This window comes from Ascaphus truei, chromosome 2 (assembly GCF_040206685.1).
Source record: "Ascaphus truei isolate aAscTru1 chromosome 2, aAscTru1.hap1, whole genome shotgun sequence".
In the NCBI taxonomy this organism is placed as follows: Eukaryota; Metazoa; Chordata; class Amphibia; order Anura; family Ascaphidae; genus Ascaphus; species Ascaphus truei.
In genome coordinates, this window is record NC_134484.1 from 471,938,743 (window position 1) to 471,957,559 (window position 18,817).

General features: G+C 49.5%; 1 protein-coding gene across 4 annotated transcripts in view; it reads right to left on the reverse strand.

The window, feature by feature from the left end:
* The window catches only part of LOC142488358 (uncharacterized), an 85,075-nt gene that overhangs the window by 36,597 nt on the left and 29,661 nt on the right, over positions 1 to 18,817 (reverse strand). Inside the window, exons 1-2 of one of the 4 annotated variants that reach the window (XM_075588783.1) lie at positions 7,618 to 7,860; positions 6,256 to 6,369 (exon numbers count right to left, since the gene is read on the reverse strand). In XM_075588783.1, coding sequence (XP_075444898.1) covers positions 6,256 to 6,331 — 76 coding nt within the window. In that variant the 5' untranslated portion in view covers positions 6,332 to 6,369; positions 7,618 to 7,860. Of the gene's footprint in view, positions 1 to 6,255; positions 6,504 to 7,617; positions 7,861 to 18,817 lie in introns of those variants that run through there. The other 3 variants (XM_075588781.1, XM_075588782.1, XM_075588784.1) reach the window with 3 other exon arrangements.

The window sequence follows — 18,817 nt, forward strand, 5'->3', positions numbered from 1 at the left end:
GGCTCTCAACCCAAAGGAAGACAAATCGAGCCAACCAGGGCGACAACACTCCACTCAGTCACAAAGACTGGGGAAAAAATTTAAGGATATTATGAGAGACTTTTCTCTGGTAGACATTTGGAGAACACAGCATCAGGGACAGAGAGATTACACTTTTTACTCGGCGCCCCACCAGTCTTACTCCCGTATTGACTACTTCCTTGCTTCCAAGAACGTACTACACCACTGATACAGATATCGGCCCAATTACATGGTCAGATCATGCTCCCATCACCATGACCCTGTCCATCCCCTTCGGGAAAACTATTTCGTACTGCTGGAAATTAAACGATTCCTTACTGAACCACTCCGGGACAGTGCTGGAACTCAAAAAATCCCTTAAGGAATACTTCAGAATAAACACAGGCTCCGTAGCCTCTCCAGCAAGCCTGTGGGAAGCCCATAAGGCGACAATTCGAGGAAATCTTATCTCGATTGCCTCCCACCGGAAGAAAACCAAACTTAGATTATCTAAAGAGCTCACAGACAAAATAATCAATCTAGAGCAAAAGCATAAAAATTACCCCTCCCGGAGAATTTATAAACAGTTGACAACTGCTCGAAACGATCTAAGGATCACCCAATTAGAAGACGTAGAAAAAGCTCTTAGATGGACGGGTCAAAGGTATTACAATAAAGGGAACAAGGCCGATAGACTTCTTGCCAGCAAGTTACGAGGCATACAGAAAAGATCGCAAATCACGGCGATCAGGAATAACTCTGGTGAACTCCAATATAACGGAAAAAAAATAGCAGAGGAATTCACCAAATTCTACACTAAATTGTATAACCTAAGAACCCACTCTGCTAACTCTAAAGAGACGGATACGGCTTTAGCAGCCGGTTACCTAGCCGAGTGCGACCTCCCTTCATTAACAGAAGAGGAGAATACATACCTAAACGCGAAAATAACGCTAGACGAATTGGAAATGGCCGTGAGAGCCTCAAAAAATTCTAAGGCGCCGGGCCCTGATGGCTTCACAAATGCATACTACAAAAAATTCTTTCCCATTCTATCCAAACATCTATTAAGTTTGTTCAACTCATTCCTTGAAGGGAGTCCTATCCCGTCCACAATGTCGTCCGCAAATTTGGCAATAATACTTAAAGACGGGAAGGACCCCACCCAATGCGGAAGTTACAGACCAATTTCACTGTTGAACAACGACCTTAAACTATATAGTAAAATTTTGGCGAACAGACTTAATCCCATCCTCCCGAGATTGATACACAAGGACCAGGTTGGGTTTGTCCTGGGCCGTCAGGCCTCAGACAATACACGTAAAATAATTAACTTAGTAGATCATGCCCACCTTTCAGGCTCAAAGGCAATGTTACTAAGCCTTGACGCAGAGAAGGCATTCGACAGAATTGATTGGCTATTCCTAAACCAAACATTGATTAAATTTGGCTTCAGAGACTCGTTCCTAAAGGGCGTTCAAGCACTCTATCAGAACCCCTCAGCCTCGGTACGCCTCTCGGGCGGAGGATCTGAACGATTCCAAATCCAGAACGGTACCCGGCAGGGATGCCCCCTCTCTCCCCTTCTCTTCGCCCTTACGATTGAACCACTGGCGTCTAAAATAAGACAGAACCCGAATATCCAGGGAATCCCGATTGATAAAACACAATACAAAATTTCCCTATTCGCTGATGACATCATCCTTACTCTGACTAGACCTCAAACTTCCCTCCCCAACCTCCAGAGGGAACTGACGGAGTTTGGCAGAGTATCAGGATATAAGATAAACAGCGACAAATCAGAGGCCCTAAACCTTAGTCTCCCTGATCCCGAAGTTAATCTCCTCAAAACCAATTTTACCTACAGATGGTGCCCTTCACACATTAAATATCTGGGAGTTAATGTGTCAAGGCACTACCGGGATTTATACCGGGATAACTACCCGCGTTTATGGGACAAGATCAAAAAGGATCTAGATCAGTGGGAAGGTTACCAGATATCGTGGATCGGTCGAATGATTTCCATTAAGATGAATATACTCCCAAGAATGTTATATCTCTTTCAAACACTCCCGACCCACGTCCCAGGCGCTGATCTCAAAAACATGCAAAACAGAATATTTAATTTTATTTGGCAGGGCAAAAGACCCCGAGTCGCCAGATCGGTCCTGATGGCAGCAAGATCTAGAGGAGGCCTGGGGGTACCGGACTTACACAGATATTACCTAGCTGCACAGCTTAAGCAGGTGGTAATGTGGAATGCCGACCCGACCCGTTGTAGTTGGGTGGAGATAGAGACTCAATGTGCCAAAATGCCTTCTCTGCAAGCCTGCCTCTGGAGCCTGGACAGAGGGGAGGGACATACACACAACCTGAAACTTCAGGCCTCCCGCTGCACATGGGATGTGTGGTTACGGTGCAAATACAAATATGGCCTTACTACTAAAAGTTCCCAATTGACCCCTATTTTTAACAATCCGAAGTTCCCCCCGGGATGTGGATCTAAACTGTTCGAACAATACCGCACAAGGGGTATAGAGGCGATTGCGGATTTTCTGAGCCTGGGGAGGCCTCTGAGTTTCCAAGAATTAAGGACCAAATATCAAATCAGACAATTGGACACATTCAAATATCTTCAAATTAGAAACTTTATTAGAACAACTTGCCCTCTCCCAGAATACCCCACTCTCACAACGTTCGAACTTCTCTGCGAGACAAAGACCCACCAGAAAGGTCTAATCTCAGATATATACGGGGCATTAGAACGCTCCTCGACCCCAAAAGAGCACGACTATATGCTCAAATGGGCAGCTGACCTGAACATACATATAGACAGAGAGACTTGAGAAGAAATCTGGGAGACAGCCTCGGAGACCTCCCTATGTACTACAATAAAGGAAAACATTTATAAAATTATGTTTGGCTGGTATCTTACCCCAGCACGATTAAACCAAATTTACCCTCTGGCATCAGATCTATGTTGGAGAGGCTGTGGTCATAGAGGGGACATGGTCCACATCTGGTGGTCCTGTCCAGAAATTGTAAAGTACTGGGCCAAGGTCCAAATTTTAATAAAAGAGGTCACCGACCTGGAAGTGCCTATCGAACCACTGACCTACCTGCTGGCAGCACCACTGAAAGACATTGTCCGACCAGTCAGGAAATTGATATCCTTCATTTTTACTGCGGCTTGATGCTGTATTGCGGCCTCCTGGAGGAAAACAACTACGCCAGCACTGGGAACGATTAGAAAAAGAGTCGACGAGGTGATGATCATGGAACGGCTCACCGCCATCGGTCGACAAAAACTGCAGGCTTACGAGGAAATCTGGGACCCATGGTCCTCCAATACTAGGGCCAGACAGCCAACTCCTGCGCCCCAAAGCCCGGACACCCCTCCATAGGCGCTCAACCAATGCTCTATAGCCCATACACCCAGACAGTCAGATGGGCCCCCCCCCACACCCCATTCCCCCCTCTCCTCTCCCCACCCCCTCCCCCCCACCCTCTCAATCTCCCTCCCCTCTGCCTTCCTTCTCTGAAGGCTTCCCCCCCCTTTTTTTCTACGGACAACGGCGGTTGTCTTTCTGCTCCCCCCCCCCGAAAAAAACTGTGGATTGGAAAATGTTAGGCGTCTCAGCACAATACCACTGTATGTCTAACTGAAAGCCTAATAAAATTGTTTGAAAAAAAAAAAAAAAAACATCCAAAACAGAATGTTCCATTTCATTTGGCAAGGCAAAAGACCCAGAGTAGCCCGTTCTGTCCTATTGTCACCACGGGGGAGAGGGGGCATGGGGGTTCCGGACATCCAGAAATACTACCAGGCGGCTCAGTTAAAACAAGCGGTGCTATGGAACGCGGACCCAGCCCAAAGATGCTGGCTTCAAATAGAAACACACTATTCCAAAATGCCTTCCCTGCCAGCATGCCTATGGAGCATGGAGAGAGGAGATATGCCATCGCAAAAATTTAAGTTAAGTACGGTGAGACATACGTGGGAAGTCTGGCTAAAAACTAAGCTCAAATACAGGCTCTCCTCGACTGGCTCACAATTTACGCCAATATTTGATAATCCCAAATTCCCCCCGGGCTGTGCGTCTAAACAGTTCAACCAACTAAAGTCAAAGGGGATAAAGACACTGATGGATATACTGAGTCTGGGAAACCTCTTAAGCTACCGGGACCTAAAAGCAAAATATAAGATTCCAGATTTGGATACGTTTAAGTACCTCCAAATAAGACATTTTGCCCAAAAAATTTCTCCAGGCCCGGAGTTCCCTTTTCCCACTAGATTCGAGAGATTATGCAAGTCTGACTCAGACCAAAGGGGACTTATCTCCAGGATTTACTCTGAAATGTAAACTGGGGAAGGGCCTCCTAAACATGATTAGATGCTTAAATGGGCCGCGGACCTGAATATAACTATCGAGGAGGAGGAATGGGAAGAAATTTGGGAAGCGGCCTCCGGGACATCTATATGCACCACCACAAAGGAAAATATTTATAAGATACTGTTTTATTGGTACCTCACGCCAGTGAGATTAAAACAAATCTACCCTCTGGCTTCGGATCTGTGCTGGAGAGGCTGTGGTCAAAGGGGAGACATGGCCCACATTTGGTGGACATGTCCAGAAATTAAGAAATACTGGACTATGGTCCAAAATTTAATAAAAGAGGTCACAGGCCTCGAGCTACCTATTGAACCACTGACCTACCTACTGGCCAGACCAACTGAGGAAATTGGTCGACCAACTAGGAAATTCATTTCCTTTATTCTCACCGCGGCGAGATGTGAAGTAGCGTCCTCCTGGAAGAAGATAGCTCCCCCAACTAAGGGAATGGTAAAAAAAAGAATTAACGAAGTGATGCTTATGGAAAAGCTCACAGCCTACCTAAAGCACAAAAACTAAACCTTTTGACAGGGTTTGGGAACCCTGGGTGACACTATAGGAAAAGACCCCACCCCTCCCCCCCCCTCACCCCGCATGCCTCCGGATGCCTGCGGAAGCGCCGTCTAAAGCCGCGCTGATAGGGATAATGTTTCCCCTCAGCGCAGCTCAGCGCACCTGTCATGGAACAGAAATACCCATGTCTGCCTTCTCTGTTTCACCCCCCCCCCCCTTTCCTTGGCAGTTCTGCCTGCTAGCTGTATTTGGATGTTACTTTCCTTAGTTTTACTCCCAGTGCAGATGGAATGGATACATTATGTTGCCCTTTTTCCTTCCAGTCTGTCACACCCCTGGTTGCTCTGGCAACATCTCCAGTCCTCCAGTTAATGGGCTTTCCCATTCCCCCCCCCCTGTCCTTGCTGACAGTTAGTGCATTCTCACTTCACTTTAAGGGCTCGTTCTGGGTGCCAGCTGAGGACTCGGAGGTAGGCGTGAGGGAGGCAGTGCTGCAGTTTGCTGGGCGACATGTGATTATCCCCCAGCAGCAGACTTTTCAGCGTTGGGGAGGGGGCGGGGTTACACACGGCAGGGTAAGTATCCAAGTTGCAGTCATGAAATCATTCTGAAGAATGATTTCATTGGCTGCCTTGGTCCCTGTGACGCTGCTTCAGCTCCAAAAAACGAAATTTTCGTTTACTGAAGCTGTCGTCAGCGGCAACTCCTGGCTTCGGAGGCAGGGCAGTTGCTACCTTGACAACAAGTATTCAAATTGAATACTTTGTTTCTCACTGCAGCAAGCACGTCAGCACGCCCTCCCTCCGAAGCCAGCACCCTGAACGAGGCCTTAGTGTGACCCTTGCCCCTCACTTCCTTTTCCACCTAAGATCACAGTGAGTACAGACCTGTCTGCATCCACCCCTGGTAAGGCCTTTCTGTCTTACCGTAGTCTAACCTCATAGAAGCATCCCACATAGAGAAGCACTCTCTGCCTACACTACACCTACAAGTTCCTGTTGTTTTCTACTTCTGCAATAAAGTTAAGAAAGACATTAAGGACTTGTCATGCTTTGGAAGAGGGAAGACATGAGTTAAAGCTAACTGAAGCTATTCATACCTCAATACGTGACCCTAGCTTCAGGATAGCGCCTCAGCACGGTCTTTTTGACCATGTCCGAGGCCTTAGTGTGAGGAATGCACTTAGGCTGCGCTTATAGTGCCAGCGACTGCGGCGGTGACGTCACACTGCGGTCGCTGGAAAAATCATACTGAGATTATTTCCAGCGATGGCGACCAAGCCGTCGCTCCGTCACGTCGCACGTACTATAAGCGCAGCCTTAAAAGCAAGAAAGAAAGCTCTACTCACCCAACAAGCGCGAATCTGTGACCATACTGGAGAGGGCTCCTCCGGCTGTCCCCAGAGAGAGCGTTCCTCTGTCCATGTTTGATGAAGGTTAGATGTACACAAGCTGCTTTAGGACTGCAGCAGAGGGAAAGAAAAAATAAGACGGATACTGTAGATTTATACACTTTGAGCAGAGATATTTAAGCCTATGGAGAGGAATATGTATCAAAATGGTAGACTGTGTCACTTTACATCCCCCTCCCTTCACATCACGGTCACATCCCCCTCCCTTCACGTCACATCCCCCTCCCTTCAAATCAAGGTCACATACTCCTCCCTTCTCCCTGCACGTCACATCCCCCTCCCTTCTCCCTGCACATCAAACCCCTCCCCCCATGAACTAACTACATAAAACCCCATTATCACTCAGTCCCTGTGATAGCAGCAGGATTCTTAACCCCCCTCTCCCTGCACATCACATTCTCCCCCCTCTCCCTGCACATCACATCCCCCCCCTCTCCCTGCACATCACATTCTCCCCCCCTCTCCCTGCACATTACATTCTCCCCCCCTCTCCCTGCACATCACATTCTCCCCCCCTCTCCCTGCACATCACATTCCCCCCTCCCTGCACATCACATTCCCCCCTCCCTGCACATCACATTCTCCCCCCCCTCCCTGCACATCACATTCTCCCCCCCCTCCCTGCACATCACATTCTCTCCCCCTCTCCCTGCACATCACATTCTCCCCTCCCTGCACATCACATTCCCCCCCCCTCCCTGCACATCACATTCTCTCCCCCCTCTCCCTGCACATCACAGTCTCCCCCCCTCTCCCTGCACATCACATTCTCCCCCCCCTCTCCCTGCACATCACATTCTCCCCCCCCTCTCCCTGCACATCACATTCTCCCCCCCCTCTCCCTGCACATCACATTCTCCTCCCCTCTCCCTGCACATCACATTCTCCCCCCCTCTCCCTTCACATCACATTCTCCCCCCCCTCTCTCTGCACATCACATTCTCCCCCCCCCCCTCTCCCTGCACATCACATTCTCCCCCCCTCTCCCTGCACATCACATTCTCCTCCCCCCTCTCCCTGCACATCACATTCTCCCCCCCCTCTCCCTGCACATCACATTCCCCCCCCCCTCTCCCTGCACATCACATCCCCCCCCCCTCTCCCTGCACATCACATTCTCTCCCCCCCCTCCCTGCACATCACATTCTCTCCCCCCCCCCCTCCCTGCACATCACATTCTCTCCCCCCCCCCCTCCCTGCACATCACATTCTCTCCCCCCCCCCCCTCCCTGCACATCACATTCTCTCCCTCCCATCTCCCTGCACATCACAGGGAGGAAGGAGGAGGAAAGCACTTACCCAATAACACAGGCTGAAGATCTCTGTGCAGCAGGGGGTGGGCAATGTGAGGGGGACACAAGAAAAAGGGACTTAGAGGCTTCAGAGCCTATTATTCCTCAGTGTGTCCCCCCTCAGTGCCTGAGATGTGCACTTTATCCCCTCCTCACTGTGTGTGTACTTCCTGTGGAGGGTGGGGGGAGCCCCTGTGATCTCTCAGTCCTTCCCTGTGGGAGTGACCTGGATCCCCTCCTCAGGATGTGGGACAGTCTGTGCTCAGGATCAGGTTACAGGCTGGGAGTGGGACAGCCCTTCCTATCACACTCTGTGCTGTGTACTGTATGGCCCGTGCACGTGACACACACTTTTTGTGTGTACGGTCCATGCTGCTGTGAGTGACAGGCTTGGAAGGATTCAGGATCAGGAGCCAAAACAATGATACTGACTTCAAAGAGTGAGACTTTAATAAAGTCTGCGAGGACAGTACAATGTGCAATGCTGAGTTCCAGGAAGTTACCCTCTCTGAGAGGGAGATTTGGCTTGTGGATAGCACACTGCTGACATTACAAGGTGTCCTATCCGTGAGAATAAAGAGGGGGCAGGTATACACTTCAGGGAGCCTCACTTTGAACAACACATACACAAACATTACATACGTATGTAACACACTTTCCCCCCCCACCCCCAATCGAAGATAGGGACCATGTGGGGAAATCTACATATGTTACCAGTTGTATGGTGCGTTTACCTGTCAGGCTCACAGGAGGACTGAACCTCCGCCACTGGGAGCCTGGGGTGTATCCTGGAACGTACTGCTTACAGCGCCTCCACCCGTGCAGGGATTCTAATGTGTAGAATAATCCCTGACACAGTAACCACTTGCACCCGGTTATGGATAAAACAGTTTACTATATGCAACATAATTATAACACATCACAATATAACATCAACAGCATAACAGTAGTGTCACCCTGTAACCTGGCCTCACTGGGCCTCAACCCCACCCAAATGTGGAACAGCGCTGCCCACTAAGATGAGGTGTGTAGTTGGTGCACTTGGTGACTTGACGGTACCTGCCGGGTGTGTCCACACCCTGGCGCGCAGATGCTGTACTTGGATGATGGATCTGAAAGCGTGATCCAAGATGCCTCCGCCTCCGCGTGGGTGGCGTCCCACCAGGGTGGCGTCTCTATCTTGAGCGATGGTCTGCGTCCAGACACGATAATCAGGGCTGCACAGCAGGTGAACTGTGTCCCTGAACTTAGCAATATCTAAAGGGGCAGGGTCCCTACCTTCGGTCTGTCCCTGTCGCAACCACAATCTGGGTTATGGCTCGGGGTCTATCTGGGGCCTAGGGGAGTAACCTGGCCTAGTGCAGGGGCTACTACTCCCACACACACCCTTCCCTAACCTGCTCCCAGCTCTGACACCCGCCAGACCTACGTCCTTCCCTCCGGCGGCATCCGCAACCCCGCGGAGGTAATGGGGGCCATAGGAGCCCATGGGGAACCGGGGCTACATATACACACACATACATTGCAGACTGAGCGGTAGCGGAGCAAAAATGTACTTTTCTGAGTTTTCCCCCCTATTATCCGGCTCCACGCTCACTGCTGTGCACGCACACGGCTATAGCATAGAATGGCTGGCTAACCACAGCCAATTATAAGTGCGGTGCGCGCACACGGCGCAGCAAGCGCACCCACTATATTACGGGCCTAGGTGAGCAGGGACAGGGAGGTCTGAGTACCAGTGCAAAAGTGGTGCAATTATGGGGCAAAGGAACATAGGGCACAACGGATTTAGCATATCCAAACTCATTTATTGAGCCAACACAACGTTTCGACCATGATGGTCTTTATCAAGTGACAATGGCATAAACAAAATCCCTTCTAACAACATATAAATAGTGCCCCAAACCCCCACAATGCAACCTGTTCAATTGTGCGGACTTGAAACGCACGAGGACCCGGATGCGTTCCAACTACTGAGGACCCGGATTGATGATGTCACCAAGATGGATGCCGAATAACACGGAAGTGGGGTGGATTTGAACACCACGATGCTCAGAGGAGGACTCACATCTGCTGGGGATCACCTACTCAAGGATACAGACTGGACATTGGTTAAAGGGACTGATTCAGCACATGGATACCATCACCACTATTTCAACAGGTTCATATATCCAGGACTGATTGCAGGCTTTCGTTCTAACACTGGAGCACCGGTAACTGTATCAATTTTTTTCTATTTTGAAGTGTGCAGCATTTCTCTCTATTTGGGCAATTATGGGGCAAACATACTGCACCGAGTGTAACAAAGGAATTGCAGAGGAATATTGAGGTAGAGTCCCTCAATTACTAGTGCTACAAAGCATATGACCCACTTGTGAAAATAAATACTGCATCCAGATCACTTGTTGTGTAGAAATGCTGTGTGGAGCTGTGTAGATTAACCCCTAGTTGGAACACGATCTGGCAAGGATAAAAAGGGATATCGGGGGGAAGTCCTAGGACCCACTCAGACCCCTTATATATAAATCCAGAAACTATATGATCCAGTGAACCTGGGGAAGCTCCCACTTGCAAAAAGTAATCATATTGTACTCACATAAGTCCATTTTCCATCCGGATCTGTGTGCTCCTTGCGGTATATGGATACAAACGAAAATCACCCTTGCCGAGGGGGAAGGTGGATCAGCAGGCACAACTGTGCAGGAAAGAGTTGCAAATGGCTGGACTGGGCTGAAAAATGCTTTATTTGAACATGGATTTAAAAACCAAGAGGAGGGGAACAGACCCCTACAAGAGGTGCAGGGGTCTGTTCCCCTCCTCTTGGTTTTTAAATCCATGTTCAAATAAAGCATTTTTCAGCCCAGTCCAGCCGTTTGCAACTCTTTCCTGCACAGTTGTGCCTGCTGATCCACCTTCCCCCTCGGCAAGGGTGATTTTCGTTAACAAAGGAATTGCTTGAGTCTGTCTCACTACAGCAGGAAGGTTAGATCTGTGACTGTAATATGAGGGAGTAACACCTCCAGCCCAGGCTGCCAGTAGTCAACATGGGTTTCCCCCCCTCCTTGGTGCTGCACTTGAGTGATAGTGGGAGGCGGTGACATCAGGCCTGAGCATGTCCAATCATGGGAAAGACCTGGTGCCCTCATCCTGGCTGTACTTAAGGGCAGTGCCGCCCCAAATGTAGTAGTGCCTCTCCCCACTTGAGAGGCAGGGATCACACAGGATTGCCTGGAGCTTGGCCTACCCTGCTCCTCTTCCCCTTGGTGGAGAGGACCATCCTCCAGTTGACCGTCGCAGAGACTGCAGTGGGCAGAAATCTGCCTTGTTCCTGTACTGTACAGACCAAGAGAATAAACAATTCCAGTTGTTATACTCCTGCCTAGTGTGTGATCTTACGGTGGGGAGAGGTGATTAATTATACTGTAGGAGATCATATTCACCTATCTGGAGCCTACAGCAGATGGAGGCGCTGCACTGCTAGAGAACCATGTGGGTAATGTACCCCAGAAACCTGATCCTGCGACCCCACTACCATCGGCGGAAAGCTCAGCCCTCCTGTTACCAGCTGGTATCATGCACCACACGACCAGCAATGGCAGAATCTCCCAGAGGGTGGCGGAAACACTGTTACACTGTAATATGTGGGAGTAGCACCACCAGCCCGGGCTGTGACACTGTCTCACTGCAGCAGGAAGGTTATATCTATAACTGTTCTAGACCCTTCCCTTCGTATCTAGGGTGACTACGTGTGGTGCGTTACCTGATAGGCTCACAAGAGTCCTGATCTTCCGCTGCAGGGAGCCTGGGGTGTAACTGATCTGTTCTGGTGACAGCACCTCCACCTGTGAGGGATCATAGCAGCACTGGATAACCCCTTCACAGTAAACACACAACAATGTGAACCCCAATACAATGAATACACACACTGGTATATAATAACAGGTTTACTTAACATAAATAACACCATAACACATATTGTGCGGACCTCGCACGGCCGTCCCTCCCACAATGCAGCACTGTCCAACCACCTTGTCCACACCGTGGTGAGGTTTCCCCCAAAGTACCAAGGTGCCCTGGACACTTACACACCCAGTTTCCACAGGAGCCACAACCCACCCCAAAGTGTGCGGTAGCGCTACCCACAGATCATGTGTGATTTGTTGGTGCACTTGATGAGTTGGATAACTGCCGGGGAGCTCCTGCAACCGGTTACCGCCAGCCATTGATCAGATCAGTCTGTCCCACGTGGTCGTCGTCCGCAAGGGCGTCTGCATCTACATGGGGTGGACTCTGGCTGGAGTGTCCCACCGTGAGGAGTCTTTATGTCTTGTGGTGGTGGTCTAGTCCAAGATCACAGGCCGCAAGTACTGCGTGGCGTCGCTAGTGTGTCCTTAACACTATAAACTAATGGGGCAATGAACCTATCTGAGGGGCCTGTCCCTAAAGCACCCACAAGCTGTTTGGGTCTCAGGGCAAAAGACAAAACCACTGGTCTAAGAAAAGACAAAAACAGAAATGGCCCCCGTTGTATAGCACTCAACTCATATCTATAATGAATAATTTAAAATATAACCTTTATTGGTATATAATAAAATAAATGACTTAAACTAACAGAACACTAACAGACACTTAATTTAATAATGGGTACACACTAATCACTGGGGATACCTGTGAGTAGTAGAAAGCCCTGTAATGAAAAGTGAAAGGCTCTATGCCAAACAGATACTGTGAAAAAAGGTGTTTGGTGGCTGGCCACTACTGTATATAGCACCGGGAGGAAAAGTATGGTATACTAAGCTATCATTATAAGCCTGAATGCTTATAGAGAAGGCATACTCATGTAGCCCTTTTACCCCCACCCTAAGTGAGATTGGGGTGGGTATGCTTTCACGAGCTACTTCTAGGTGTGTTGGGCTGTGACCTGTTGGTGAACAGGAGGGCTGAGTGCTCCGCGATGGTGTGGGGGAGCCAGAACAGGGGTGCAGGTTACCCTTATTCCTCATTGGTGCAGCGCCTCCAGTCAGCACAGGTTCTCTGCAGGGACAGGGGATGAGCCATGCTGACACCTTGATCTTTCTTTACAGCAGCAGGCAGTAATCACACTGTTTCTGATACAACTGGCTTTATTGCAGGCAGATGACAATAGTACAACAAGCACAGAAGTATTCCTTTTCTCTCTTCTCTCCCATTGCTGGTCAGAGCCCTGACTCAGGCATTTGGCCCCTTTCAGGCCTGATACCCCTTTCCTCCCATCCCCTGGTGGGTTAGAGGAAGAGGCTCCTCGCTCCACAGGTGGAGGAGATAGTTCAACCAGGAACAACTGAACTCTTCTCAACTGAATTTAGGAGAGTGCCAGCATTTATAACCTGAGATTGGGGGATGAAACCCTGCCCCATAACAGCACAGGTTGAATACATTCTTCTTGTTTTACATGTTTGTAAATATCACCATCATTGGATGACCTGAATCATCAGGGTTCACACATCACTGCATGGTTGTATATCCATTTATGTATCCATGTTTATTTAATTGATTTATGATATTTGGCGCCTTATCCATTTGTTTGCATGTCAGCATAGAGGTGATATTTAAACACAAATGATGTGATTAGGTCACCTAGAGAGAGTGTGTAAAGATAAAAGAGAAGGGGTCCCAGGACAGAGCCCTGGGGTACTCCCACAGAGAGATCGATAGAGGAGGAGGTGTTAGCAAAAGAGACACTGAAAGTACGATGGGAGAGGTAAGAGGAGATCCAGGATAGAGCTTTGTTCCAAATACCAAAAGTATGGAGAATGTGAAGGAGAAGAGGGTGGTCCATGGTGTCAAATGCTGCAGAGAGATCGAGTAATATGAGCAAAGTGTAATGACCTCTGTCTTTGGCAGCACGGAGGTCAACAGTTATTTTAGTGAGGGCTGTTTCAGTCGTGTGAGCAGTGCGGAAGCCAGATTGTAGAGGGTCTAGGAGAGAATAGGTGTTGAGAAAGTGTAGCAATCGAGAGAATACAAGACGTTCAAGGAGTTCAGAGGAAAAAGGCAGGAGGGAGACAGGTCGATAGTTAGAACGACAGGTAGGGTCAAGCTTGCTGTTTTTGAGTAATGGTATAATGGTTGCATGCTTGAAGGATGAGGGAAAGGTACCAGAGTAGAGGGAAGAGTTAAAAATCTGTGTGAGCGTAGGGATTATAGAAGGAGTAAGAGGTTTTAGGAGATGGGAGGGAATAGGATCTAGAGGGCAGGTGGTAGAGGGAGAAGAGGAGATCAGCAGTGACACATCCTCCTCCGAGACAGTGGAAAAGGAGTCAAGGAAGGCAGGAGGAGAGTTAGGAAGCGGTGTGGGATGGGAGGAGGCAACATATGGGATGTTCTGACGTATGGATTCCACCTTTTCCTTAAAGTCAGCAAAGTCCTGAGGTGAGATGGTGGAAGAAGAGGAGGTAGCCGAGGGTGGTCTCAGTAGATAGTCAAAGACAGAAAAGAGTCAGCGTGGGTTAGACATGTGCGTGTTGATTAGTGATGAAAAGTAGGTTTGTTTAGCCTGAGAGAGGGCAGAGTTGAAACAGGACAGCATAAATTTGTAGTGAAGGAAGTCTGCGAGCGTATGAGATTTCCTCCAGAGGCGTTCAGAGGAACGAGTGGAGGAACGCAGCATGCGTGTGTGTGAATTTAGCCAGGGTCTGGGGTTAGAAGGGCGAGGACGGCAGAGAGAAAGCGAGGCATGTAGATCAAGAGAGGATCATAACGCAGAGTTGTAGTTCCTGACCAGGTTATCAGGGTCTGAAGCAGAACTGAGAGAGGAGAGGGAGGATCATAAAATGTGGAATCAAAAGCTGGTAGGTTAATAGAGGGAAGGTTTCTGCAAAAACGAGGGCTAAATGGAGATGGAGAGCGGGAGAAGCGAGAGAGAGAGAAAATGAGATGAGGTGATGGTCAGAGAGAGGAAATGGAGAAATGGAGAAATAGGTGTGAGAAAAGTTTTTAGTGAAAACCAGATCTAGATAGTGGCCATCTTTGTGTGTGCTGGCTGCAGTCCACTGTTGATGGCCAAAAGAAGATGTTAGAGAGAGAAAGCGGGAGGCCCAAGGAAGAGAGGGGTCATCAATGTGGCAGTTGAAGTCTCCAAGGAGAAGAACAGGGGAGTCTGAGGAGAGAAAGAAAGAGAGACAGGATTCAAAGTGAGAGAGAAAGGCAGAAGGGGGATGAGTAGAGGTAGGTGGGCGATAGATGAGCGCCACGTGGACACGGAGATGAGAGAAGATCTGGACTGTGTGAGCCTCAAAGGAGGGAAAAGCAAGAGAGGGGGGAATAGGAAGGGTTCGGTAACGGCAGAGAGAGGAGAGCAGGAGCCCCATTCCTCCACCCCTGGCATCAGGGCACAGAGTGTGGGAGAAGGAAAGACCACCATAGGAGAGGGCAGCTTCCAGAGCAGAGTCAAGAAAAAGAAAAAAACTGGGAAGCGCAGTAAAACGGGTGATGGCAAAATGACAACTTTATAATGAATATATAACACAAAATAAACAATAAACAACAATTGTTATAATAAAATCAGTATTAACTAATGTCCATATGATTTGATTCACTGGTGAGCGGCGAACATAGCCGGCTGCTGCAGAAAGAAAGTCAGAGGGATGACAACAGGTAAGTAAACCTGGTGTAAGATCAAAATTCCTGGGACCAGGGTGACGGCCCCAGATACATGCACAGATCGTGGGAGGATGGAAATGTTAGTATATGGGGAGTATATGGGCCGTTAATGAGCCACTGCTGAAAGAGCTCACCCAACCTCCAATTGTTGCTATAGAACGGCAAGTGGATTCCTCCCCAACCAGCTCCTCCAAGTCTCAGATGTTAGAGACCGATTGTGTCCTGCCCACCGGGTTTCCGGGTATGACGTCACTTCCGGACGTGACGCACTAAACCTTCCCCGCTGTAACAAGTACTTTTTGATCCTCCTCCGCAGCGTGGATAGCAGACAGCCACGCTGATAGTAAAGTCACCGCCGCTCTCTCCAAAGCACGTAGCAGTGCTAAATGAATCCGGTCAGTAGGACAAATGGGAGCACAGGCCCCTGGCTCCTCCTTCTACGTGTTTCACCACTAAAATGGCTTCATGAGGGAGCAGTCAGACTGAGTGAGCCAGGTCTCAGTTATAGCAAATAGGAGCGGAGAGTGAGAGAGAAAGAAGTCATGCACGGAGAGGCACTTGCTAGAAAGGGAGCGAGCATTCCAAAGGGCACAGGAGAAAGGGAGAGAGGAGGGAGGGTGGCAGGGGATGGGTATGAGGTTAGAGGGGTTGACACCAGAAGGAGTAGAAGTTGCATGTGGGAGGCGAGGACGAGCATGTAGAAATAAGGCAGGGACCAGGATTGGGAGAGATGTCCCCAGAAGCAAGGAGGAGAAGCATTGATAGAATGAGGATGTGTGAGGATGATTTGTAGGGGTGTGTTTTAGTGCAGGGGGTATAGCTGTGTGGTGTCAGAGATCGCAGTTAAGAAAGGAGTTCATGTGAACTGAGAAGCGGTGAAGAAAGGATAGATGGAGATATATGAATAGAGTTAGAGACATGATCAGGCTGGTGGAAGGAAGTGCATAATTTGAAAATAAGTGAGGTTACAGCCAATACAAAAAGTAAAGGCGGCATCACAGCAACAGTTAAGTGCTGAGATGTGCAGTCTGGGCTAGATTATATCCTCATTTCCAGCGTAGATCAAATGCAGGATTCAGAACCATGAGGGATTGTCCACTTTTCCCACTTGTTTTTGAACTTCCTTTTTAAACGTCGTCATTAAAATTCTACTTTAAACATGTCTACTTAAAGCATGGCTGCAAACAGCATAGGCTGCTGTGTGTTTGCTTATATACTTTTAAAAAGTCACCTGGCTGGCCCAAGCAACTTAATTAGCACATGTGAGGGACGTTAAAGCAGATGGGCAAGACAACACCCATCTTAGAAAAACCAAGTGTGAAAGCTAAATTGAATTAAGACACAGCAAGGGAAGATTTGAAGACAGACAGTTTGAAATATGTTTTACCTAAATAGAAATAAATAGACACAGCAAGGGATGAATTGAAGACAGACAGACAGTTTGAAATATGTTTTACCTGAGAAGAGAGCCCGACAGTCCTTCTTCAGATCTAGCCGGAGTCACGGTACAATTGGCTCCTTCCCCTCCCGAGAGTTTCTATGGAGATGACTTCAGTGCACTAGCCTGTTCCAGTCCAAGGTCAAGTATAGGTAGTCCTTGTTCAAGTAAAATGGAAGATATCCAGCTACCAGCCAAGGCTATACTGCAAGTGAGTGGATCCAAACCTGAATCCCCCACAGCCGTACCGCAAATTAAAGATCTTTTCAGGGGTCAAGCCTACTCCCACAGGTGAAGAGGCCTTTGAGGTTTGGAAAGAGTACACTTCACAGGTACTGGAAGAATGGACCTGTTCAGATGCAGTGAAAAGACAGAGAATAATGGAATGTCTCCGGCCTCCCGCATCAACCACTATAAAAATGTATAAGGATCAGCATGAAGATGCTACGGCTCAACAGATGATGGATTCTCCCATCCGGGCATACGGAAAGGAAGACAACGTGAGTGAGTTGTGGACTAAATATTACAATCTCCGTCAGAAAGAGGGAGAAGACTTATCTGAATTTATCCAGAGACTCCAGCTGGTCTTGTGGGATTTACACTCCCGCAAAGTCATTAATACCTCAGATGTGGATGAGCATCAACGTACCCAATTTCTACTGGGGGCTATACCCAGCAACCATATCGTGGTCATGATTATGTAGCCCCGAGGTAAATTTAAGCTGCCTGGCCCCTCTCCGCGAGTGCCGTGCGGTAGCAGGTGCCGCCGGAGGCTGTGACGGACCCGCCGGCACTTCGCGAGGGTGGGGGCCAGTGCAGGGAGCGGTGCAGGCTGGTTGCCGGGGACGCGATCGGGCCGTCGCTAGGGCCGCGATCGCGTTGCCACCGGCTGGGCGGCTTGCAGAGAGTGTGCCGCCATTGCGCGTTAGCTCGCGCATGCGCAGTAGGGAGAAAGCGCAGGGAAGGCCCCAGAGAGATCGCGCGAGGGCAGGACAGGGAGTAGAGAGAGTGAGGCGGCCATTAGGGGTTCGCGCATGCGCAGGGGAAGCGTGCACGCGGCCCCAATGCATTAGGCAGCTCCTGGGGACTACAATTCCCAGGAGGCTTAGGGAGACAGGCACCAGGTGCCTGAGTGTAGCCAATAGGGCTGCAGGAAGCTCAGCCCGGGAAAAGAGATACATTTCCCGGGCTTTGCAACAGACAGTCAGGGCAGAGCAGAGGAAGGAGTAGGAAGGGTGCAGGGAGCGCGTGGCTCCTGCATCAGGTAAGGGTCCTCCCTAGATCCCCAGGCAGGCCCCAATTCCCGGGTAAGGGTAGGGGGTAACTGAAGAGGGACGGCCATAGCTAGGGAGGTGACCCTTACGTGTGGAAGGTGCAGTTTGGCAGTGCCACAGTGGATAGTGCTGTGGGCACTGTCAAAGAGGCACAGTGTGCTAGCAGTGGGATTGCTGCGGGATCCGGGTGGCTGTGTGTGATTGCAGCTGTCTGGGTGTGTGTCGCTGCATGTGCTGTGCGCAGTGCGTGCAGTGTGCGTGCACGGTGTGAATCCCTGCAGGCTGACAGTGTAAGCTGAATGTTGGCTGCAGGTGTGTTAGGCTGCTAGGATTAGCAGTTACAGTTGAGACTGGGTAGCTAGGGGAAGGGGGGGCGGTTATTGTCCACAGGCCCTAGGAGTTTTCCCCAAGCCATCCCAGGTTGCGGTTCTTCAGGGACAGGCCCTAGGTTAGGGTTGCTGTCACTCTAGGAGTAGTTAGTGATAGGAAGGCGGTTCCGGTTCCCATGCGGTTGGTGTTGCCGTGATCCGGTTGCAGTTCCCGTGAAGCGGTGGGACCCTCGTTGGGGTCCACCGGCAGAGTACCTGGAATAGGATCAGACGGACGTCTGACCCTTTTAGAAGAAAGTGTGTTGCGGTCCCGAGCATCGGAGTGCTCGGAAGGTATCTTCCATATTCTAAGTGCACCAACTGGGCCCTAGCTTAAATAGTGACTGCGCAGTCACCCACGACCTCCGTAGGAGTTACGAGACATTGGGTGTGGGGTGATCACAGGACACTGGGTGGGGTACACCAGACATTGGGTTGATGTGATGCGGGTAGAGCATCTGGTTATGGTTATGTTATGTAATGTGT